The sequence below is a fragment of the Drosophila miranda genome, assembly GCF_003369915.1.
Source record: "Drosophila miranda strain MSH22 chromosome Y unlocalized genomic scaffold, D.miranda_PacBio2.1 Contig_Y2_pilon, whole genome shotgun sequence".
NCBI classification, from domain to species: domain Eukaryota; kingdom Metazoa; phylum Arthropoda; class Insecta; order Diptera; family Drosophilidae; genus Drosophila; species Drosophila miranda.
This window is the reverse complement of record NW_022881614.1, coordinates 11,699,261-11,724,406: the sequence shown is the minus strand read 5'-3', so window position 1 is coordinate 11,724,406 and position 25,146 is coordinate 11,699,261. Positions and strand designations below refer to the sequence as shown.

General features: G+C 34.9%; 1 protein-coding gene and 1 long non-coding RNA gene across 2 annotated transcripts; both read right to left on the bottom strand.

Moving 5' to 3' along the window:
* Positions 1–375: 375 nt before the first annotated feature.
* On the bottom strand, positions 376–25,146 carry LOC117192478 (ras-specific guanine nucleotide-releasing factor RalGPS1-like). Its single transcript, XM_033397175.1, has 4 exons — positions 24,713–25,146; positions 24,202–24,647; positions 23,950–24,153; positions 376–1,150 (listed from the first exon to the last, which is right to left on the bottom strand). The coding sequence occupies exons 1-4, from the start codon at positions 25,097–25,099 to the stop codon at positions 541–543; spliced, it is 1,647 nt and encodes a 548-aa protein (XP_033253066.1). The 5' UTR covers positions 25,100–25,146; the 3' UTR covers positions 376–540.
* Positions 11,349–11,834, bottom strand: LOC117192480. The gene is made up of 2 exons (XR_004474352.1): positions 11,755–11,834; positions 11,349–11,690 (listed from the first exon to the last, which is right to left on the bottom strand). It is a non-coding gene; the product is annotated as an uncharacterized LOC117192480 (long non-coding RNA).

The window sequence follows — 25,146 nt, the reverse complement described above, 5'->3', positions numbered from 1 at the left end:
TACACTAATTTAGAAATAATATGGCACAATTAGCGCAAAATAAAGTTCAGTAAATGTCCAATTATTTGACCTAACATTATGGATACACATACACATACACATACAAACAGCACAACACTAAAGACAGCACGGAAATGGGGTTCTTACAATTGAACTGTTTTTGATTATTTGTCTGTTTGTGTTGATTCGCTGCTTCAATTCCTTTCTCCTCTTCGTTCTCTGCCGGTGTCAGTCTTTTGAAATACCATTTGAATCGTTTCATCTACATAGATGTATTTTGCAGTTTGCAATTTGTTCGTTCATTGTGTTCTGGGAATGTTCAGTGGTTGGTTGTCTCGTGTGTAGTTGAGTGAGTGAGTGGTTGAGTTGAGTTGGTGGGTGGCGTTGCGGCTGGTTGCTCGGTTGTTTGCTTGCTTGGTTGTGCGGTGTGCACATATGTATACAATGGCTAAGCTAACTTAACTACGGTCTAAACAATGATGAGTAAAATAGATTCGAGCTCTCAAGTACAATTCCCCCGAAAGGAGTAGGAGCAGGAGCTCACTCGAAGGACATCAGATTGGCTGGCAATGGCTTTGGCACACGCATTGTGGCCAGCTTGCAGATGGCGTTCGTCCAAAAATGCGTCATTTGCGGACTGTCGGTGCGAAACTTGTAGACGGTGCCCAGAGTGCGGTGGCACAGCTCAAAGGTGTTCTTGTGCTTCGTGTTGTCGCTGACGTGGGCGTACCAGCCATCCAGGGGGCACACCTTGCAGGGTTCGCGCTTGAAGTCGCTCCGCTCGCTACCCTTGAAGGACTTGGCCGGAAAGTAGACCAGAGAGTTGGCCCAAATTTGCAGCCAGTATCGCTGCCAGGAGGCCACCGCCGGCTTGCGCCCTTCCTTCTGAACGGTCTTGCGACGAACGCAGCCCTGCATGGCGGCTGCCGCCTCCGGGGACTTCAGATCGCATTCGCTGCCTGTGAAGTCGCACAATATTCCCTCGGCGCTCTCCAGGGAGGTGAGATCCGCATTGGACAGGGATTCGCTGTTCTCCAGCACCGAGTCGTCGAGCAGGTGGTGTCGTGGCAGCACGCCCTGGTCGTGCTCCAACTGCAGATGGTGCGGATGGCCGTCGCCGTGACTATGCGTGGCAATCTTTCCAAAGATGCTAAGGTAAAGTGGATTGTTTTAGTTATGGTCTCGGTCTGTTGGACTTCGAAAGTTCTTCATGCATTTCAGCTATGAGGTAATAAATGAATGTAAAGCAACAAAGGACGAACTGCGTATGTGTGTGTGGGGTGTGAGAAGAGTGTGGTTTTGTGGTGAAACAGAAACCAAATCAAAAGAGCAGTGTGTGGGGCGTAGATCAGAGGGTGTAGGGTGTCTTTCATATGAAGCTTTTCCAACTTGGGTCCGTGCACAAACTGAAGGACAATAACTTATGATGATAATATCGAAATGAAATAAAGTCTGCGGGTGGGTTCTGGTTCTGATCAGTATCGGCTACAGGCGTTCATACAAGTGTATATCCAAGCTACAGGACTCACCCGCGGCATCTGCACCGCTTGTTGGAGATGGTGCCAATGCCCGGCGCAATCATCACAATGCAGCATTGACACTTTTGTGCAAAGTTGCGCGGCAAGCTGCTGCTGCGAAATCTATGGCGCAGTGCATCATTTTAGGTTGCGGTTGAGGTTGCGGATGCGGTTACGGTTGCCGTTGCATTTACAGATTTTTCGAGAGTACATTAACACAAATTACACAAAACGAAAGCAAAAGCCAAAGCAAAACAATCAAGTGAGAGACAGAGTAAACGAGAGACAGATTAACGATTAATAAAGACCCGGGGTATACAGTAGTTATTATATAGGCATTTTGCTATGGGACAGTGTTAGGTACACAAAGGAGGAATATAAATTATAGAGAAAGTAGAAAGGTTCAAGGGAATCGAATCCGTTTTTCAGGAAACACTTAAAAAATACCTCTAAACTATCACATTAGATTAATTGCAAAGGGATGACCTACCTGTTTGAGGGTTGTTTGAATCGCAACACGAGACCAATCGTAAAAACAGGTTCATTGACAGTAAGAGGGAGGAGAGAGAATATAAATGAGCGAAGGATCAATTTGAGAGGATTTTACATGGTTGAGAAACAGGATTGAGATCGAAGTTAGTTCACATTATCACCGATAGGTGGCGCCACCAAGTAGTAAAGGATAAGGGACGGCCGTATATTTAATATAAGTAGCTTAATTAATTTTTATGTCTTCCTATTATAATTTTATTCCTTGTGTGCTCCTGTATATATCTCCATTAATTTGTGTTCTCTTACCATTCAACCCTCTATACTTATAAAATATCCTATAAGTATTTATTTAACTTGACCAGTTAATAACATAGCAGAAATTGTTTCCCAATTCAATGTTAATAAAATATCTTATAAGTATTTATTTAACATGATCACGTAATAACATAGCAATATGATGCACATTTACATTCAACATGTTGCCAAGCTGCACATTCTTAAGCATATGTTGCTGCAACATGTTGCGAATTTGGTAATTCAGTCTAAAATATGACCGTCCCATATCCTTTACTACTTGGTGGCGCCACCTATCGGTGATAATGTGAACTAACTTCGATCTCAATCCTGTTTCTCAACCATGTAAAATCCTCTCAAATCGATCCTTCGCTCATTTATATTCTCTCTCCTCCCTCTTACTGTCAATGAACCTGTTTTTACGATTGGTCCCGTGTTGCGATTCAAACAACCCTCAAACAGGTAGGTCATCCCTTTGCAATGAATCTAATGTGATAGTTTAGAGGTATTTTTTAAGTGTTTCCTGAAAAACGGATTCGATGCCCTTGAACCTTTCTACTTTCTCTATAATTTATATTCCTCCTTTGTGTACCTAACACTGTCCCATAGCAAAATGCCTATATAATAACTACTAACACGAATATTTCTATGTTTATCAATATCAATCATTAAGTCATATTCACAGTATACCAGACAAGTAACTGCTTCTGTAAGAGGCTCCGAAAATCGTCCTTCAATTCGGATGGCTCCTTGTGATATTAAATTTGAGCATACAGTTGAATTGTGATGGACTGCAGTTAGGTCAAATGCTAATATAAAACTATTTTTATCAAACATTTCCTTTGTAATTTGTAAGCCTCGATCATAATGTTTTATTCCACTTGATCTGAATAGCATATTATATCCTCTAGAGCTTTGAGCATTTTCAGAGTTCGAGAAATCAAACTCAAGTGCCTGCGATGGTACTTGTACTCCATTAACCAATAGATTAAAGCGTTGAATTTTAAAATGATCAAAATGGAAGGGGTTTAATGCCCGATTTCCAGAATTTGATTTGTTTTTTACCATGCAAAAAGCCAAAAAATTGGGAAGCTGTCCAATAACTGCATTGTCAATTGATAATGTATTATTTCCTGGATATATTGTAAATGATTTTACTTGAACTTTGCTGTATGGATAAATGGCATTTTTAGTTTGTAAAACATGATGATGAGCCAATAAAATGCTCGGATTAATAGTTATGTGGTTCATGAATAGTTGGGCCTCCAATATTTTAAGATTTGATTCAGTTTCAGATTCCATTAAATAAAATGCTGTTTTTTCAATGTTAAAAGTAATCCTCAAATCTACATTATTTATAAGCAGTTTTGGTTGATTAAATATATCTCCATGAACTTTTCCGAATAGTTCAACCTTATTACTGTTTTGAAAAATATTTTTGAGCATAATGGATCCATCGGTGTTAACGTATCTACCAGATATTAATTTACCATAATTAGGATAATAACCTTGAGTGGCTAAGTGACTTTCACTGGCATCACTACCATAGTTTAAAATCGTTTGCAAATACGATCTATAATGATAGTTATTATCACTCTGAGAAACCAAAATATTATTTAAATATACGGACGAAATTCTAAACATTGAATGCAAAATATTATTCACTACTCCAACATCGTTTCCTTCAATGTTGGTATTATCACTTTTTCTTAGTTGCACAACAAGTCTTAAGTAAACACCTGACAGGTCTCGATATGTTTCCCCATTTCCTAAGCAAACGAATTCAATTGAAGAAGCACTGTCCAACGAAGCTATGGGGTTATATGAAACTTCTTCTGTTCTCAGAATAGAGCTTTGTGTAGGATGTGGCTCAAAGAGATCCAATTCGCTTTTCATACATTCAATATGGGTGGTCATTTTGATTTAGAAAAAATGTCTCTTATAGTTAATTTCTTTGTTGATTTTTTTTTTTTGGGTCTCGACTGCGTATGTTTGCTTCCTTCTTTAGATGATAAATGAGATAGTTTTTTCCTAGACCTTCTCTTTTTATTCTTTTTACCTGCCCCATTCTGGAATCGGGTTAACTTATTAATGGCTTTATTTGACAGGTTTTGCAAAGCAATTTTACTTTGTTCTTGGATAATAGTTCTTAAAGGTTTTCGACCAAACTCATTTATTACTGCCTTTCCAGTCTCAGAAGCTTGGTTTTTAATAGCGTTTATCCCCGAAAGGAATAGTGGTTTTATGTAATTAAAAAGACCACTAAAAAAATTCCCAATTCCTCTACCTTGTTGGATAACTCTGGGTGAAACATAAAGACTTCCTATATGATTCAACCCTCCTCCACACTGATATAAATAATATTGTTGATAAGATTTCGTCATGGTGGTTATTTCTACTCTGAATAAATTTCCATCTTTACAGTATTATTTATAGCATTTCTTTTCGTTTTTTAAAGTCAAGGGTAACAAAAATTGGAATTGCTGAAGATTCAAATGGTACTTTATACCCTTTGGAATCGGTAATTAAGATCGAAATTTCTTTTGGAGACCATATTTCAATGGGATAATATTCAATATTGTTGAATTGTATAAGTTGCTCTTTTCCATTATAATGTAATACTCGAAGACATCGAGGACTTTTATTTCCAACACATCTTGGTTTGATAATGTCAGTGTAAACAAAAATCGACCCATTTTGAAACTGTTCAGACTCTATTGACTCATTTTCATATCGAAATGTTTCTCCATTTACTAAGCTAATAACGAATTCTGTTGTTTCTTCAGATGCGATTGAGGTATTCTCAGGCCTGCTTTTTATACATTTATTTAAATATAAGTCTGTAATTCCTACTTCCCAGTCATCGTTCATGTTTTCAGGAATATTTACAATGTTTGTAAATGCACACTTAACGTTATCATGATATACATTTAACGAATCATTACTAAGTACTGTCACGAAAAACTCTGTTACATTTACCTTTTTTAGTTCTACGTTCTTTGCAGTTTATTAATTATAGGAAAACCAATTAATTTTGTTTTTTCCAATTTGCACGGCCTTACTGTTTCTAACAGCCCTCATCAACTTTTCTCGTCCACTTACGTATTTCAAGTCTTGAAATGGATTTGGTTCATTTTTATACCTCTTAAGTTTTACTCTTATCTTTCGCTGTTTATCAGTAAGCTTCACTTTAGTCAATGCTGATTTTTTTGATGCTTGAGTGTCTAAAAATGAAGTATCCTCAACTTTACGCTTATTAGGTTTTGAGTTGAAAGATTTTTCGGTCAGAAAATCTTCATCATCGATGTCGTTAGGTAAATCAGAGAACTCATTTGTGATAGAGAGTTCTTTTTTTGAGGACTCATTATTTGTATTGTTAAGAATGGAAGTGTTAGGTTTTACATCTAACCAAACTGACTCGTCTTGTGTTTGTATTCCAATGCTTCGTGGTGGTGAAAGTCGTTTGTTCTGCGTAGTTCGTATATCCATTGTCTTATTTCTTTTTTTATTTTGATAGTAACACAATTCTTGACGTATTTTAATCCATTTATTAAAGTCACTAGTTTTTTTATCATTTAAAATAGGCAAAAACGTTATATTTATTAAATCGTTTTTCTGGTCATTATTTACCAATTTTTGATATGCATTCGGATGAATTAAAATAACTTTGGTTAATTGATGCTTATTTTTAAGCATTGTTCAATATTTTTCCAAAAATCCCCGAAAGCAATGAACTTATTAAAACAGGTAAAAATCCTCCTTTTTGGATGAGAACTTTTCTCTTAGAATTTATTGACCGTTTTAGACATGAAATAAGACGTAATGCATTTTTATACTTTTTTAGAGCATATAGTTGCTTTTTTGATATCTTATGATTTCCTCGTAGAGTATTCAACACTATCTCCACTAATGCTTTTACTAACTCAATGTCACAATTACTTATAATTGCATTTCATTTTTCATCTGAAAAGCAAACCGTATACTCAGAATTAAAAATATGTGTACGAAATCTAAGGAGATCATTTATTCCCTGAGTAAGATCAATAAGTAAATAACCATGTGGTTCATCTGTCACCTCCTTATATATTCTGAAGAGCTCCTGAGAATTTTCAGGATAAATTTGTCTTGCTAAGCATTGAAATTGTAGCTTATCTCTAGGATTTTTGAACGCAACGATGTATTTTGTGTTTAGTGAAATATCTCGAGTATGTGATGATTTATGAAATATATTTTGTGTAACCACTATTACGGATAAATTCCTGTGGTGTGATCCTTTTGTAAATAGCTCACAGACATTTTTATTAAATGCACCCATCATTAAGTCATCTAGTATTAAAAGAATAGGCTCATGATTTTCATTTTCAATTGTTTCGGGAACTCCTTTATAGTATTCGATGGTATTAAAATTTGGCTTAGCATGCTCCTCTCCATAACACCAAATTAATTGAAATGTTCAGCAAATCATTCCTTTTGTTTATTAAATTTTCTAAAAACGTTGTCTTACCGGATCCTGAAGGTCCGCAAATAAGCATTGTAAAAGGATGTATAAATTGCTTAAACATTTTTGGGTTATGTTTTATTTATTAATATTTTATAAATGTTTTCTAACATCTAAGATATTCTAATTACGCGTCTCCTGATCGCGCTTTTTGGGGCAGTTTTTTTCTAAGTGAGTATCAGATCCGCAATAATTACAATAAACAACTTGTGTGTATCCGCTTTTGTGAGGATCCTTTTCAAACAAACGCTTAAATGAATCCATTTTAAACAACTAGTTACTACAAGTGCTGAATATAAACTGAAAATCTAAACATATGAGTCACTATTACAGTAGATAGCGTAGTTAGAATTTTCCAAGATAACAAATAGCTTAAATAAATTATTTAGAGCACATCTCAGAGGAATTTTGTTGTGGATTCTACAGTTTTGTAAAAAAATTTGGATAAAATGTGAGACTTTTTCCTATATCGATATCAATAATATTATTTGTTAAATACTTAGATAAAAACTTTTTTTTAATTTCACTACGTACAATAACGGTGCTAAATCTATTTAGTGGTGAAAGTATTTCACCTAAACTTAAATATGATATTTCACCATCTGACCATTCCAATCCATTTATGGTTTGACGATTAATATTTTGTTGTTTAATCATTTCATTATCCAATTCATTCAGATGATATGGTGGTGAAATGAAAGAAGTTTGGTGTTACTGTTCCGGTTTGCATAAACGCCAATTCCTTAATAAAAAGTTGTTTATTATTTCCAAAGAGATATTGAAAATCAACTATAACGCTTGAATTCCTGTCGATTGTGTTCATGTTGGGTTGAGATTTTGTAATAAACTGAATGAGTCGTTGATTCCTATCTCCTTTATATACAGCCCAATTTAGTAAGAGTTCTTAGTTTAACAAAAGCATTCAACCCAAATGGACACGCTTCAATCAAAATGAATTAGGTCCACTAGAAAGAAGCAGGATCACGAAGTCATTTTCGGTCTCGAATATTATGTAGTACATAATTTAAAACTTAAATGCGGTTTTTCAACTACAAGAAAATTCACTCCAATGATATGGATGCAGCAAAGCAAAAACAATTTCGTCGGTTTAGATAAAGATGAATGGATGCAATTGGTTACATACAAGGAGTATATCCAATTGAAACTTGATCAGTATGATTTTTTGATGCCTGATACAATTATAGACCATCCATTATTGCCCACAATTAAGTGTAATTTTAGATTTCGAAAATCAGATAAGCAGTATGTGTTTATAATAAATCAGTTTGGAAATAAAATTGAATTTGATAGTGAGTCCTGGAGATCGTTTTTAAGATTAGGCATTTTTTTTACCACATTTTTATGTTGGAATACGATACTTAAGCAACAAATTATATATCTCTACTATAATAATATTATTCCTAAGTGTGCAGCCTTACAAAAATTTGATGTTCAACTAGCTGATTTAGACGGTACTTATGATAGAAATGTGCAAATAGATTTAACCCGTTTATGCTTTGAAATTTCCAAAAAAATGTGTTATCAAATAAAACGTGATGTTCTTGAGTATAAGCAAACACTTTTAAATAAGCAATCATCCCAACATAACAATAGAAAATAAAGATTATATTAAAAATGAGTAAGCAACAAGTTGTTAATGAAATAGCCTGCTAGAAGAAATTTCATTCGTCGTAAATTCGTACAAAAGGGAATTAATGACACGTGGCAAATCGATTTAGTTGAAATGATACCCTTTTATAAGGAAAACAAAGGATATAGGTACTTGCTTACAGTAATTGACACGTTCCCGTTAAGTCTAAAACAGCTTTAGATGTTTTATCAGCATTGAAGAAAATATTAAAAATATCTAAACATAAACCTAAAAATATTCAGTCTGATCAAGGAAAGGAGTTTTTTAATGTAGCCTTCGTAGAGTTAATGAACAAGAATAACATTAACCATTACCACACATATACACACCTTAAGGCATCTATTTGTGAACGTTTTAATAGAACATTAAAAAATCGTATGTGGAAAATCTTTAGTATGCAGGGTAATCAGACGTGGATTTATACCTTGCATGACTTACTAAAAGATTATAATAATTCATATCACCGTAATATAAAAATGAGGCCTATAGATGTAAACAAACAAAATGAAGAGTTTATTTTGAAAACAGCTTATAATATTTGTAAGGTATTTCCTAAACACAAGTTTTCCATTGGTGATCCTGTTAGAATAAGTAAATATAAAGGTATTTTTACAAAGGGCTATGATCCAAACTGGACAACCGAAGTTTTTAAAATTTTAAAAGTAAAGTCTACTAATCCTGTAACATATGAACTGGAGGACTATAAGGGGGAAATGATCAAAGGCTCATTTTATGATCAAGAACTCCAAAAAGTTAAAGAAGAAAATGCTTTCTTAGTGGAAAAAATGCTCAGAAGGAAAAAAGAACAAGTTTTTGTTAAATGGTTAGGTTTCGATGAAACACACAATTCATGGCTAGATAAAAAGAGTATATTAAAATAATTAAGCACGCAAAATATTTATCAGATTTAATTTATTTTTGTGTATTTTTTACATTGAAATATAGTTTTAATTATACACAAATTAAAAAATAATAATAATATAATGTTAAATTTACTTATACCATATTTTGTGTATTATTACTAGCACCTAAAATATTTTTAATTTCATAGTGATTATGAGCTAATGTTGAAATATTATCAGGTAATATAAATCTTTTGTCATCCTTATAATTTAGACTTATCTTATTTACAATTTCAGTATAAATTTTATGACCTCTACTTCTAATAACTCTCTGTTGTCCATAATAAGTTTTTTTATGTTTAATGCATTCAATATAATGAGTATGAGTTAATCGTTTCACTACTGACTTTTTTACGCCTTTAACCTTTTTTACGTTATAGTCAGTGTTATCATCTTTAGCAATTAAATATGAGTATGCTTTCGCTTTTAATCCTGCAAACGACGTCATTATTTTTCCTGCATTTTCGTCTTTCATTAATCCAAGCTCTTTGTTATTAGCGAGATTGATACCGAATCTGTTTGAGGCTAGGTAATTGGTTGTATCAAAGCGATTAGGATTGAATTTAATTAAATCATAAAAATCTTCTTCTGATGATATAATAAATGAATCTGTATCCATATAGAGTATTTTTGATGATGGACATTTCACAGAATGAAAATTATAGAAATAGTCTTACATTAACCATTTTGAAAGTTCTAGTACACTAACTCCAATGTATATGCGCTTATCGTAAAAAATTCGGGACTTAGTTGATTCAATGGCAGCCAAATTATCTCCAAAGATTTCAACACTGTGGAAATTATGTCTTGCTATGCGTTGTCTAAACCCTGCTGAGTTTTGTCTTGAATCATAATGCTTAACTAATGCAACCTCACGACGTTTTTCTACATTCTCCATTGTTTTACCGTAAACGGCATTAACCATTAATTTGTAAATTTTCTAAGAGATGTATTGAGGTCAATATAAGGTTTCAGCCAACAGGACTGATTAAATGATAAAACTCTAGATATTTTTTCTAAAATCATACCTTGCTCTATACATAACTGTAGCTGCTTCAAATGGATTATATAGTTCTTTTTATCACTTAAGTCAGCTATTAGTTTTGTCTGCTTTCCTCCTGGTGGAATCTTATTTTCGGGGCAAAAAGGTAAACTATTATGCTTATTATGAATATCATCAGGATATCGCATATATACTTCTAAAATATATCCAACATCACTAGATGCCGATATGCTAAGAACGTTGAAAGATGAAATTTCATCGTTACTTAGAAATTTAAAATTAGAAAATGGAAGGGGTTGACTCATAGCCCATCCATATAAGTTGTTGGCGTCAATATATGAAAGGAAATTTATGGGTTCGGTAGGCTTAAATTTATTATTTAAATATTTGTTATTTGCTGTTGCAATCCGTTGAGTACATTGGGTCAACCCTCCACGAACAGCAACAAGTTCTAATTCTACCCTTGTGTATTTTAACATTGCATCCCATGAAACTGAAGGAGCAGTAACATAATTAATGGGGTCTAACCTGTACACTCGGGAACAAAGACTCCTAAAATTCTCAAATACATCAGCAAGAATTAAAACATCGCTTTCCAAATATAATTTTAAATAATCTCTAATAGATTTGCAATTAAATGCGCTCCAAACCTTCTGAGCAAAGTTGTAGTCTTCAACACTACATTCCTCATCATTCAGTGAATTATAAAAATTATCTCGCGAAAGAAGCAGGGATTCATCAAATTTTTCAAAACTATCCAAATAATCATAGGGAAATACTCCCTTTCGTCGTAGCATATCAAATCTTTCACCTTGATATTTAGTTTTCAAAATTTTAAAATTCGCTATGTTCATATAACTAGCGAGTTTTTCTAAGCTTGAATTTAAAAATCTATTTGAATCTATATATCTAATTTTATATTGATGAAGATAAGATTCATCGAGCTTACAATTTTGAGTTAACGCAATATATAACTCTTTATTGCAAGGAATGGGTCTTAGTTCATCTTTTATTGACGTAACAAATAAATGTATATCATAACGAGACAAGTTATGAAAAACTACCGGGAAAAAGGGATCGCTTAATCTAAATGTCTGTTTACACAGCTTATGAATAGGACCTACATATTGTCCTGTAAACTGATCAAAGAATTTTTCTCGATCATCATCAGAAATTTGTTTCTCGCAGGCATAGCAATCACCGTGTTCCTGATAATCCTCATCCCAAATGTTAAACTGATAGATTGGTTTTTTATAGGACTTCCAGTACTTCTCATAAAGTCCATCGGTTTTCATCCTAAGTGCTTGACAAAATTTTTGGATACAATCCGGTCCTGAAATAACGAAATCATAATGTTTATGAGTTTATTGCCTTTGCTGGAATGTTAAAATATTTACCTTCGTATGTCCACATCTCATTTAGATGTTCATTGTATTTATGTACAATATAAAATGATGCTGCACATGCTGTATGCCTCTGTGCCATCGTAGTTGATCATTTTTATGGATCATTAAGATTTATATGGTAATTTTCCAAAACTGCTTCGATGTCAGCATAAATTACTACTGGTGGAGATAGTTTTTTAGAAAAACTTTTGAATACAGTTTTGGTATTAGGTTCAGGATACAAAGCAGCAACTTTTCCACACTCTTTAGTGTCATGTATAGTATTTGTTGTACTATAAAATTGCAAGCAGTTCTCGCAAAAATATGCAGCATTATGGGATTTACTATGTTGTGAATAACATAATTTTCTCATGCAATTATATATATTCATAATGCATCATTTGCATATTATCACTATTAATTCCAAGCAAGTTTATGTGGTGAGTCCGAATTTTCTTAGTCCTCACTGTGGGTCCCACAACGTTTTTTCCATTCTCATCGACTTCATAAACATTGATGCTAAAATCCTCATTTGCTGATTCGAATCGCTTGATTCCTTTGCTTGTTATTGGAAACTCAATTCCGGAAAAATTTAATCTTACTCCTTCATAATAAATGATGTCTTGCCGTATGTTTCCGCATCGATAGGATGATGGTATTGTTAACTTATCTCGGGAAATTTTTTTTAATGCTGCTGTTTGATATATAGTTTTAAGGTGTTTTTCATAGGCCAATGATGCTAAAACACACCACTTGAAACAAAAATCATCGTCATTTTTAACATTTATGAGTGCATTTCGTGACTTAATTTTTTTGGGAGCTTGGATAAACCTGTTTGCAGCGATATGCTCTAGTTTTATCATGGTAAGTTCAAAATATTTAAAACACTTTATTGCCCAACCTGAATCCTTCTCCTGGAATTCACTGCTGAGAGTTATCAAATGTTCTATGGTATCATTTAGATGATCATCAATCAGCTCGTTTTCATATATTGGTTTGTATGGAGTAATGAAATGCTTCATTGTTTCTGTTAAGCTTTCATCATCAGTGCTTTTAACGTATAATCCATATACTTTTAAATTGTATTTTATGGATCTGTACTCACTCATGCAGTGACGCAATAAATTGATAATATCATTTTTGCAATCATGAAAAAACTCTTTTAAATCAATCTGTTCACTTTTATTTGAGTGAACACGATATGATTTTAAAGGAAATCGCGACTCCGTTGAAATTAAAATAACGTTTTCATTTTCCTCTAGTTGAGCTGCTCTTGCATTCTTATGTTTGTCCGACATCATATGGCGTCTTTCCCTAGACGAAGGGTAACTTTCACCGCAAATTGAACAGTCAATAATCCTTAGTTCCATCGGAGTATCCAATCGAGGCCGTTTTGAAGCTCCTGACGTTGAAGGACCTTGAAGATCACTTGAATTAGATCCTTTGCTCATAAGAATCTCAAAAGCATTCCTAGGTCCCAAGCATGCTTCATAATGACTATCAAACTCTATTAAGTCGATGGACTTAGAGCAAAGATCACACACCACATTATTACGATAATCAGAGCATCTCTCATAATGAGATTGAAACTCTGAAAAGTCAACGGACTTATCACACATGTTGCAGTTAACTTTTGATGCCATTTTAAGTTTTAAGTTTTATTTTTTTTTTTTTTTTTATCGAACTAACCACTTTCACTATTGAAATAGGACTAAGGGTTTCCTTTTTAAATGGTATCTTTTTAGGCCCCCAAACACCTTCTTAATCTTTTATATCCAAAACAAACAGTACCTGCTCACAAACCTGTTTCAAACGATTCCTACTGGGTCAATCTAATAATATGAGGGAAAGGTTGCAACCTCTATTCTACCTGAAATCCACTTATTCTTTTTATGTAATCCTCACTTGGAAGAAACCTGTTTCAAACGAATCCTATGATTCTCTTGTAATAAGAGGAAGTGAAATTCAACCAATCAAAAGTAAAACAGCAAACATTTAAAATAAATAGTGGTTAAATGTGTTATATCTATTATATACATATGTTTATATTATTTTTAGAAAAATACATAAAATATTCTTATTATATAAATATGTATTCGTATTATTAAAATTTCGCCTCAGCTAATTTTACCGCAGCAATTAAGTCATCATCATCTTCATCCCGAAGTAGTTCCTGGAGTTGAGATCTTTTATCATCATCCTAATTATCTACTAAATCGAAAATGTTGTCATCATCCGGGAAAATGTATGATGGATTATCATTATTAGGCGTTGCATTCCTTGGGTCATCGTCGTCATCATCCCATTTAATGTCACTTAACCAGGTCAAGTTGCTCTCGAGATAGGTTTGGGTCTTAATCCCAAATATCAAGGACAGGTCTACGGAGCTCGGCTTAGAGTCCAGATTTATGGTTGATTTCGGTTGGGAATCGATAAAAATGATTTCAAGGTCATCCATCGTTGTTGAAAGATTACTAGTTTATGTACTAGCTGTTAGCTGTGAGTAGTTATTATATAGGCATTTTGCTATGGGACAGTGTTAGGTACACAAAGGAGGAATATAAATTATAGAGAAAGTAGAAAGGTTCAAGGGCATCGAATCCGTTTTTCAGGAAACACTTAAAAAATACCTCTAAACTATCACATTAGATTCATTGCAAAGGGATGACCTACCTGTTTGAGGGTTGTTTGAATCGCAACACGGGACCAATCGTAAAAACAGGTTTATTGACAGTAAGAGGGAGGAGAGAGAATATAAATGAGCGAAGGATCGATTTGAGAGGATTTTACATGGTTGAGAAACAGGATTGAGATCGAAGTTAGTTCACATTATCAGCGATAGGTGGCGCCACCAAGTAGTAAAGGATAAGGGACGGCCGTATATTTAATATAAGTAGCTTAATTAATTTTTATGTCTTCCTATTATAATTTTATTCCTTGTGTGCTCCTGTATATATCTCCATTAATTTGTGTTCTCTTACCATTCAACCCTCTATACTTATAAAATATCCTATAAGTATTTATTTAACTTGACCAGTTAATAACATAGCAGAAATTGTTTCCCAATTCAATGTTAATAAAATATCTTATAAGTATTTATTTAACATGATCACGTAATAACATAGCAATATGATGCACATTTACATTCAACATGTTGCCAAGCTGCACATTCTTAAGCATATGTTGCTGCAACATGTTGCGAATTTGGTAATTCAGTCTAAAATATGACCGTCCCATATCCTTTACTACTTGGTGGCGCCACCTATCGGTGATAATGTGAACTAACTTCGATCTCAATCCTGTTTCTCAACCATGTAAAATCCTCTCAAATCGATCCTTCGCTCATTTATATTCTCTCTCCTCCCTCTTACTGTCAATGAACCTGTTTTTACGATTGGTCCCGTGTTGCGATTCAAACAACCCTCAAACAGGTAGGTCATCCCTTTGCAATGAATCTAATGTGATAGTTTAGAGGTATTTTTTAAGTGTTTCCTGAAAAACGGATTCGATGCCCTTGAACCTTTCTACTTTCTCTATAATTTATATTCCTCCTTTGTGTACCTAACACTGTCCCATAGCAAAATGCCTATATAATAACTACTAACACGAATATTTCTATGTTTATCAATATCAATCATTAAGTCATATTCACAGTATACCAGACAAGTAACTGCTTCTGTAAGAGGCTCCGAAAATCGTCCTTCAATTCGGATGGCTCCTTGTGATATTAAATTTGAGCATACAGTTGAATTGTGATGGTCTGCAGTTAGGTCAAATGCTAATATAAAACTATTTTTATCAAACATTTCCTTTGTAATTTGTAAGCCTCGATCATAATGTTTTATTCCACTTGATCTGAATAGCATATTATATCCTCTAGAGCTTTGAGAATTTTCAGAGTTCGAGAAATCAAACTCAAGTGCCTGCGATGGTACTTGTACTCCATTAACCAATAGATTAAAGCGTTGAATTTTAAAATGATCAAAATGGAAGGGGTTTAATGCCCGATTTCCAGAATATGATTTGTTTTTTACCATGCAAAAAGCCAAAAAATTGGGAAGCTGTCCAATAACTGCATTGTCAATTGATAATGTATTATTTCCTGGATATATTGTAAATGATTTTACTTGAACTTTGCTGTATGGATAAATGGCATTTTTAGTTTGTAAAACATGATGATGAGCCAATAAAATGCTCGGATTAATAGTTATGTGGTTCATGAATAGATGGGCCTCCAATATTTTAAGATTTGATTCAGTTTCAGATTCCATTAAATAAAATGCTGTTTTTTCAATGTTAAAAGTAATCCTCAAATCTACATTATTTATAAGCAGTTTTGGTTGATTAAATATATCTCCATGAACTTTTCCGAATAGTTCAACCTTATTACTGTTTTGAAAAATATTTTTGAGCATAATGGATCCATCGGTGTTAACGTATCTACCAGATATTAATTTACCATAATTAGGATAATAACCTTGAGTGGCTAAGTGACTTTCACTGGCATCACTACCATAGTTTAAAATCGTTTGCAAATACGATCTATAATGATAGTTATTATCACTCTGAGAAACCAAAATATTATTTAAAAATACGGACGAACTTCTAAACATTGAATGCAAAATATTATTCACTACTCCAACATCGTTTCCTTCAATGTTGGTATTATCACTTTTTCTTAGTTGCACAACAAGTCTTAAGTAAACACTTGACAGGTCTCGATATGTTTCCCCATTTCCTAAGCAAACGAATTCAATTGAAGAAGCACTGTCCAACGAAGCTATGGGGTTATATGAAACTTCTTCTGTTCTCAGAATAGAGCTTTGTGTAGGATGTGGCTCAAAGAGATCCAATTCGCTTTTCATACACTTAATATGGGTGGTCATTTTGATTTAGAAAAAATGTCTCTTATAGTTAATTTCTTTGTTGATTTTTTTTTTTTTGGGTCTCGACTGCGTATGTTTGCTTCCTTCTTTAGATGATAAATGAGATAGTTTTTTCCTAGACCTTCTCTTTTTATTCTTTTTACCTGCCCCATTCTGGAATCGGGTTAACCTATTAATGGCTTTATTTGACAGGTTTTGCAAAGCAATTTTACTTTGTTCTTGGATAATAGTTCTTAAAGGTTTTCGACCAAACTCATTTATTACTGCCTTTCCAGTCTCAGAAGCTTGGTTGTTAATAGCGTTTATCCCCGAAAGGAATAGTGGCTTTATGTAATTAAAAAGACCACTAAAAAAATTCCCAATTCCTCTACCTTGTTGGATAACTCTGGGTGAAACATAAAGACTTCCTATATGATTCAACCCTCCTCCACACTGATTTAAATAATATTGTTGATAAGATTTCGTCATGGTGGTTATTTCTACTTAAATCGATAAAGTGAAGGGTAACAAAAATTGGAATTGCTGAAGATTCAAATGGTACTTTATACCCTTTGGAATCGGTAATTAAGATCGAAATTTCTTTTGGAGACCATATTTCAATGGGATAATATTCAATATTGTTGAATTGTATAAGTTGCTCTTTTCCATTATAATGTAATACTCGAAGACATCGAGGTCTTTTATTTCCAACACATCTTGGTTTGATAATGTCAGTGTAAACAAAAATCAACCCATTTTGAAACTGTTTAGACTCTATTGACTCATTTTCATATCGAAATGTTTCTCCATTTACTAAGCTAATAACGAATTCTGTTGTTTCTTCAGATGCGATTGAGGTATTCTCAGGCCTGCTTTTTATACATTTATTTAGATATAAGTCTGTAATTCCTACTTCCCAGTCATCGTTCATGTTTTCAGGAATATTTACAATGTTTGTAAATGCACACTTAACGTTATCATGATATACATTTAACGAATCATTACTAAGTACTGTCACGAAAAACTCTGTTACATTTACCATTTTTATACCCGATACTCAAAATGAGTATTGGGGTATATTAGATTTGTGGTAAAAGTGGATGTGTGTAACGTCCAGAAGGAATCGTTTCCGACCCCATAAAGTATATATATTCTTGATCAGCATCAATAGCCGAGTCGATTGAGCCCTGTCTGTCTGTCCGTCTGTCCGTCCATCCGTCCGTCCGTCCGTCCGTCCGTCCGTCCGTCCGTCCCCTTCAGCGCCTAGTGCTCAAAGGCTATAAGAGCTAGAGCAACGATGTTTTGGATCCAGACATCTGTGATATGTCACTGCTACAAAAATATTTCAAAACTTCGCCCCGCCCACTTCCGCCCCCACAAAGGACGAAAGTCTGTGGCATCCACATTTTTAAAGATACGATAAAACCAAAAATGCAGAATCGTAGAGGATGACTATATGTTCTAGAGTGTAAAATCTCAACCAGATCGTATAATTATTATAGCCAGAATCAAGAAAACAATTTCATTCTTTCTCGCTTTGTCTCTCTCTAACACACAGGTTTCACGGTCGGTTTTGCCAATTGCAAAATATGAGTTCAAGGATCTCAGAACCTATAAGAGCCAGAGCAACCAAATTTGGTATCCACACTCCTGTGATATCTGACCTTGACCGTTTCGTGTCCAAATTTCGCCACACCCCTTCCGCCCCCGCAAAGGACGAAAATCTGGGGCATCCACAAATCTCAGAGACTATTAAGGCTAGAGTAACCAAATTTAGTATCCGCACTTCTGTTAGATCTCACTATAAAACGTATATCTCAGAATTTCGCCCCACCCCCTTCCGCCCCCACAAAGAACGAAAATCTGTTGCATCCACAATATTGCACATTCGAGAAAACTAAAAACGCAGAATCATAGATAATGACTATATCTATCAGATTGCTGAATCTGGATCAGATCGGATCATTTTTGTAGCCATAAGCAAGAAATCAATTTGCAGTGGCCACGCAGCGCCCGACGTCACGCTCAGACTGATTTTCTGTCTCTCTCGCACGCACTCTTTGTCGTGTGGTTCAATATTAGCGGCGTCTGCCGCAGGAGAGCCATACTTAGTATCGGGTATAACTGTAGAGTTGCGGTGTACGCAGCAACTCACAACGTTCCCCCTCGTTAGTTCTACGTTCTTTGCAGTTTATTAATTATAGGAAAACCAATTAATTTTGTTTTTTCCAATTTGCACGGCCTTACTGTTTCTAACAGCCCTCATCAACTTTTCTCGTCCACTTACGTATTTCAAGTCTTGAAATGGATTTGGTTCACTTTTATACCTCTTAAGTTTTACTCTTAGCTTTCGCTGTTTATCAGTAAGCTTCACTTTAGTCAATGCTGATTTTTTTGATGCTTGAGTGTCTAAAAATGAAGTATCCTCAACTTTACGCTTATTAGGTTTTGAGTTGAAAGATTTTTCGGTCAGAAAATCTTCATCATCGATGTCGTTAGGTAAATCAGAGAACTCATTTGTGATAGAGAGTTCCTTTTTTGAGGACTCATTATTTGTATTGTTAAGAATGGAAGTGTTAGGTTTTACATCTAACCAAACTGACTCGTCTTGTGTTTGTATTCCAATGCTTTGAGGTGGTGAAAGTCGTTTGTTCTGCGTAGTTCGTATATCCATTGTCTTATTTCTTTTTTTATTTTGATAGTAACACAATTCTTGACGTATTTTAATCCATTTATTAAAGTCACTAGTTTTTTTATCATTTAAAATAGGCAATAACGTTATATTTATTAAATCGTTTTTCTGGGCATTATTTACCAATTTTTGATATGCATTCGGATGAATTAAAATAACTTTGGTTAATTGATGCTTATTTTTAAGCATTGTTCAATATTTTTCCAAAAATCCCCGAAAGCAATGAACTTATTAAAACAGGTAAAAATCCTCCTTTTTGGATGAGAACTTTTCTCTTAGAATTTATTGACCGTTTTGGACATGAAATAAGACGTAATGCATTTTTATACTTTTTTAGAGCATATAGTTGCTTTTTTGATATCTTATGATTTCCTCGTAGAGTATTCAACACTATCTCCACTAATGCTTTTACTAACTCAATGTCACAATTACTTATAATTGCATTTCGAAGTTTATTATTTGCCCTTTTGAGCACATACAATAAATGTTTGTTCGCTTTCAGTCGATTTAGATTCTTTTTGTAAACCATTTTCATCTGAAAAGCAAACCGTATACTCAGAATTAAAAATATGTGTACGAAATCTAAGGAGATCATTTATTCCCTGAGTAAGATCAATAAGTAAATAACCATGTGGTTCATCTGTCACCTCCTTATATATTCTGAAGAGCTCCTGAGAATTTTCAGGATAAATTTGTCTTGCTAAGCATTGAAATTGTAGCTTATCTCTAGGATTTTTGAACGCAACGATGTATTTTGTGTTTAGTGAAATATCTCGAGTATGTGATGATTTATGAAATATATTTTGTGTAACCACTATTACGGATAAATTCCTGTGGTGTGATCCTTTTGTAAATAGCTCACAGACATTTTTATTAAATGCACCCATCATTAAGTCATCTAGTATTAAAAGAATAGGCTCATGATTTTCATTTTCAATTGTTTCGGGAACTCCTTTATAGTATTCGATGGTATTAAAATTTGGCTTAGCATGCTCCTCTCCATAACACCAAATTAATTGAAATGTTCAGCAAATCATTCCTTTTGTTTATTAAATTTTCTAAAAACGTTGTCTTACCAGATCCTGAAGGTCCGCAAATAAGCATTGTAAAAGGATGTATAAATTGCTTAAACATTTTTGGGTTATGTTTTATTTATTAATATTTTATAAATGTTTTCTAACATCTAAGATATTCTAATTACGCGTCTCCTGATCGCGCTTTTTGGGGCAGTTTTTTTCTAAGTGAGTATCAGATCCGCAATAATTACAATAAACAACTTGTGTGTATCCGCTTTTGTGAGGATCCTTTTCAAACAAACGCTTAAATGAATCCATTTTAAACAACTAGTTACTACAAGTGCTGAATATAAACTGAAAATCTAAACATATGAGTCACTATTACAGTAGATAGCGTAGTTAGAATTTTCCAAGATAACAAATAGCATAAATAAATTATTTAGAGCACATCTCAGAGGAATTTTTTTGTGGATTCTACAGTTTGTAAAAAAATTTGGATAAAATGTGAGACTTTTTCCTATATCGATATCAATAATATTATTTGTTAAATACTTAGATAAAAACTTTTTTTTAATTTCACCACGTACAATAACGGTGCTAAATCTATTTAGTGGTGAAAGTATTTCACCTAAACTTAAATATGATATTTCACCATCTGACCATTCCAATCCATTTATAGTTTGACGATTAATATTTTGTTGTTTAATCATTTCATTATCCAATTCATTCAGATGATATGGTGGTTTGAAATGAAAGAAGTTTGGTGTTACTGTTCCGGTTTTCATAAACGCCAATTCCTTAATAAAAATTCCTTTAAAAACTTATTGCCTTTGCTGGAATGTTAAAATATTTACCTTCGTATGTCCACATCTCATTTAGATGTTCATTGTATTTATGTACAATATAAAATGATGCTGCACATGCTGTATGCCTCTGTGCCATAGTAGTTGATGATTTTGATGGATCATTAAGATTTATATGGTAATTTTCCAAAACTGCTTCGATGTCAGCATAAATTACTACTGGTGGAGATAGTTTTTTAGAAAAACTTTTGAATACAGTTTTGGTATTAGGTTCAGGATACAAAGCAGCAACTTTTCCACACTCTTTAGTGTCATGTATAGTATTTGTTGTACTATAAAATTGCAAGCAGTTCTCGCAAAAATATGCAGTATTATGGGATTTACTATGTTGAGAATAACATAATTTTCTCATGCACGTTATATATGCATAATGCATCATTTGCATATTATCACTATTAATTCCAAGCAAGTTTATGTGGTGAGTCCGAATTTTCTTAGTCCTCACTGTGGGTCCCACAACGTTTTTTCCATTCTCATCGACTTCATAAACATTGATGCTAAAATCCTCATTTGCTGATTCGAATCGCTTGATTCCTTTGCTTGTTATTGGAAACTCAATTCCGGAAAAATTTAATCTTACTCCTTCATAATAAATGATGTCTTGCCGTATGTTTCCGCATCGATAGGATGATGGTATTGTTAGCTTATCTCGGGAAATTTTTTTTAATGCTGCTGCTTGATATATAGTTTTAAGGTGTTTTTCATAGGCCAATGATGCTAAAATACACCACTTGAAACAAAAATCATCGTCATTTTTAACATTTATGAGTGCATTTCGTGACTTAATTTTTTTGGGAGCTTGGATAAACCTGTTTGCAGCGATATGCTCTAGTTTTATCATGGTAAGTTCAAAATATTTAAAACACTTTATTGCCCAACCTGAATCCTTCTCCTGGAATTCACTGCTGAGAGTTATCAAATTTTCTATGGTATCATTTAGATGATCATCAATCAGCTCGTTTTCATATATTGGTTTGTATGGAGTAATGAAATGCTTCATTGTTTCTGTTAAGCTTTCATCATCAGTGCTTTTAACGTATAATCCATATACTTTTAAATTGTATTTTATGGATCTGTACTCACTCATGCAGTGACGCAATAAATTGATAATATCATTTTTGCAATCATGAAAAAACTCTTTTAAATCAATCTGTTCACTTTTATTTGAGTGAACACGATATGATTTTAAAGGAAATCGCGACTCCGTTGAAATTAAAATAACGTTTTCATTTTCCTCTAGTTGAGCTGCTCTTGCATTCTTATGTTTGTCCGACATCATATGGCGTCTTTCCCTAGACGAAGGGTAACTTTCACCGCAAATTGAACAGTCAATAATCCTTAGTTCCATCGGAGTATCCAATCGAGGCCGTTTTGAAGCTCCTGACGTTGAAGGACCTTGAAGATCACTTGAATTAGATCCTTTGCTCATAAGAATCTCAAAAGCATTCCTAGGTCCCAAGCATGCTTCATAATGACTATCAAACTCTATTAAGTCGATGGACTTAGAGCAAAGATCACACACCACATTATTACGATAATCAGAGCATCTCTCATAATGAGATTGAAACTCTGAAAAGTCAACGGACTTATCACACATGTTGCAGTTAACTTTTGATGCCATTTTAAGTTTTAAGTTTTATTTTTTTTTTTTTTTTTATCGAACTAACCACTTTCACTTTTGAAAAAGGACTAAGGGTTTCCTTTTTAAATGGTATCTTTTTAGGCCCCCAAACACCTTCTTAATCTTTTATATCCAGTTGCTGCCTCCCAAGAGGGAGGAGAGAGAATATAAATGAGCGAAGGATCGATTTGAGATGATTTTACATGGTTGAGAAACAGGATTCAGATCGAAGTTAGTTCACATTATCACCGATAGGTGGCGCCACCAAGTAGTAAAGGATAAGGGACGGCCGTATATTTAATATAAGTAGCTTAATTAATTTTTATGTCTTCCTATTATAATATTATTCTTTGTGTGCTCCTGTATATATCTCCATTAATTTGTGTTCTCTTACCATTCAACCCTCTATACTTATAAAATATCCTATAAGTATTTATTTAACTTGACCAGTTAATAACATAGCAGAAATTGTTTCCCAATTCAATGTTAATAAAATATCTTATAAGTATTTATTTAACATGATCACGTAATAACATAGCAATATGATGCACATTTACATTCAACATGTTGCCAAGCTGCACATTCTTAAGCATATGTTGCTGCAACATGTTGCGAATTTGGTAATTCAGTCTAAAATATGACCGTCCCTTATTCTTTACTACTTGGTGGCGCCACCTATCGGTGATAATGTGAACTAACTTCGATCTCAATCCTGTTTCTCAACCATGTAAAATCCTCTCAAATCGATCCTTCGCTCATTTATATTCTCTCTCCTCCCTCTTACTGTCAATGAACCTGCTTTTACGATTGGTCCCGTGTTGCGATTCAAACAACCCTCAAACAGGTAGGTCATCCCTTTGCAATGAATCTAATGTGATAGTTTAGAGGTATTTTTTAAGTGTTTCCTGAAAAACGGATTCGATGCCCTTGAACCTTTCTACTTTCTCTATAATTTATATTCATCCTTTGTGTACCTAACACTGTCCCATAGCAAAATGCCTATATAATAACTACTGTATACAATGTCCAATTGGCGCAGTGATTTGAGTTGGTGGAGAGAATAGGTAGGAGTTCGAGTGGTTAAGAACAGAATGAACCGAATGGGTATCGCTTGTCGTGGGTACAGGTATTGTCCTGGGCCGGTACTTACTTGGTGCCCAGACTGCGGCACTTGCGATGGCCGGGTACAAACTTTTTGCCGCTGGCCATGCGCATGGAGCCAATGGTTTTGGCTGGCGAGAGATTCAAACAGCCCAGGGCCGGTGTGACGGTTTCCACATTGAACGACTCCTTGGAGCTGCAGGACGACGAGCTAGGGCCTGAGGACGATGCCGGTTCCAGATTCAGTGAACGTCTAGGAGGAGATCACAATGCATACAATATGTATGTAGATTGATTTTACTTGTACTGATCCTCCTCGAATATATTCTGCAGCTCCTCGATATATCGTATAGATGTGAGATACTTCTGCGTGGACTCATGCGGCTGCAGCTGCTTGTAGTCCGACTGCTGATAGCTTGAAATGACACGGAGTATGTTGTTCATCTTGTTTCGACGCTGCTCGGCCTCCAGCCCACCCTTTTGCGGGTGCGCCAGATCGATCAAATCGGTGAGAAAGAGTCCCAGATAGGGTATGCAGGGCAGGCGTAGGCTCTCCAGGTAGGCCCGCAGATTGGCCCAATTGTCCTGATCGCTGAATATGTCACTGAGCCGATCAAACGACTGGCGATCCTTCTTGGACAGACAGGCCCACGTCTTCTTCAGCCGATAAATGCTGGCGCTCTGCATGGCCGAGATTATGGCGAACAGCGAATGGAGGTTGTTCAATTCGTGCAGCTTCTTGGCCACCAAGAGAGAGTCAAACGTGGCTGATTATTCGACCGAAGATTCGGTTGAAGGATCCTCTCCCATACCTTGATGAAATGCGTCATTATCTCCGCTCGCTGCTTGGGCTGTTCGCCGTTTAACATCTCTTGCACTGTCCAGAAGCTCGTGTGGTTGAAGCGCTTGGTGAAGGCCACAATGTTCGGCGTGACCACATGCTTGTCCTTCTTTGTCCAGGCACAGCTGCCCAGCTCATCCGGCTGAATCAAGGCGAAGACCGGAAAGTCTAGCAGCGTGATTTGGTTGGCCAGAACATCGGCGGGCACTCGCAGGGCGCTCAAGATGACCGCATCCAACTGCTTGATGGAGCCATGGGCCGGCAGGCTCTGCGACTTGGAGGAAGGTGCTGCCGAGGCCCTGGAATCGAGAAATTTCTGTAAGAAGTGAGTCAATGCACAGTGGGCCAGCGATCCCATTTTTTGACGTAAATTAAAATAATAAAGCTAGAGACTTCAAATTTTGT

Coding starts and splice junctions, on each gene's coding strand:
- LOC117192478 (XM_033397175.1), bottom strand. CDS start 25,099: ATGGGATCGCTGGCCCACTGTGCATTGACTCACTTCTTACAGAAATTT. Junction 24,648..24,712: donor TAATGACGCATTTCATCAAG/GTATGGGAGAGG, acceptor GACTCTCTCTTG/GTGGCCAAGAAGCTGCACGA. Junction 24,154..24,201: donor TTCGAGGAGGATCAGTACAA/GTAAAATCAATC, acceptor ATCTCCTCCTAG/ACGTTCACTGAATCTGGAAC.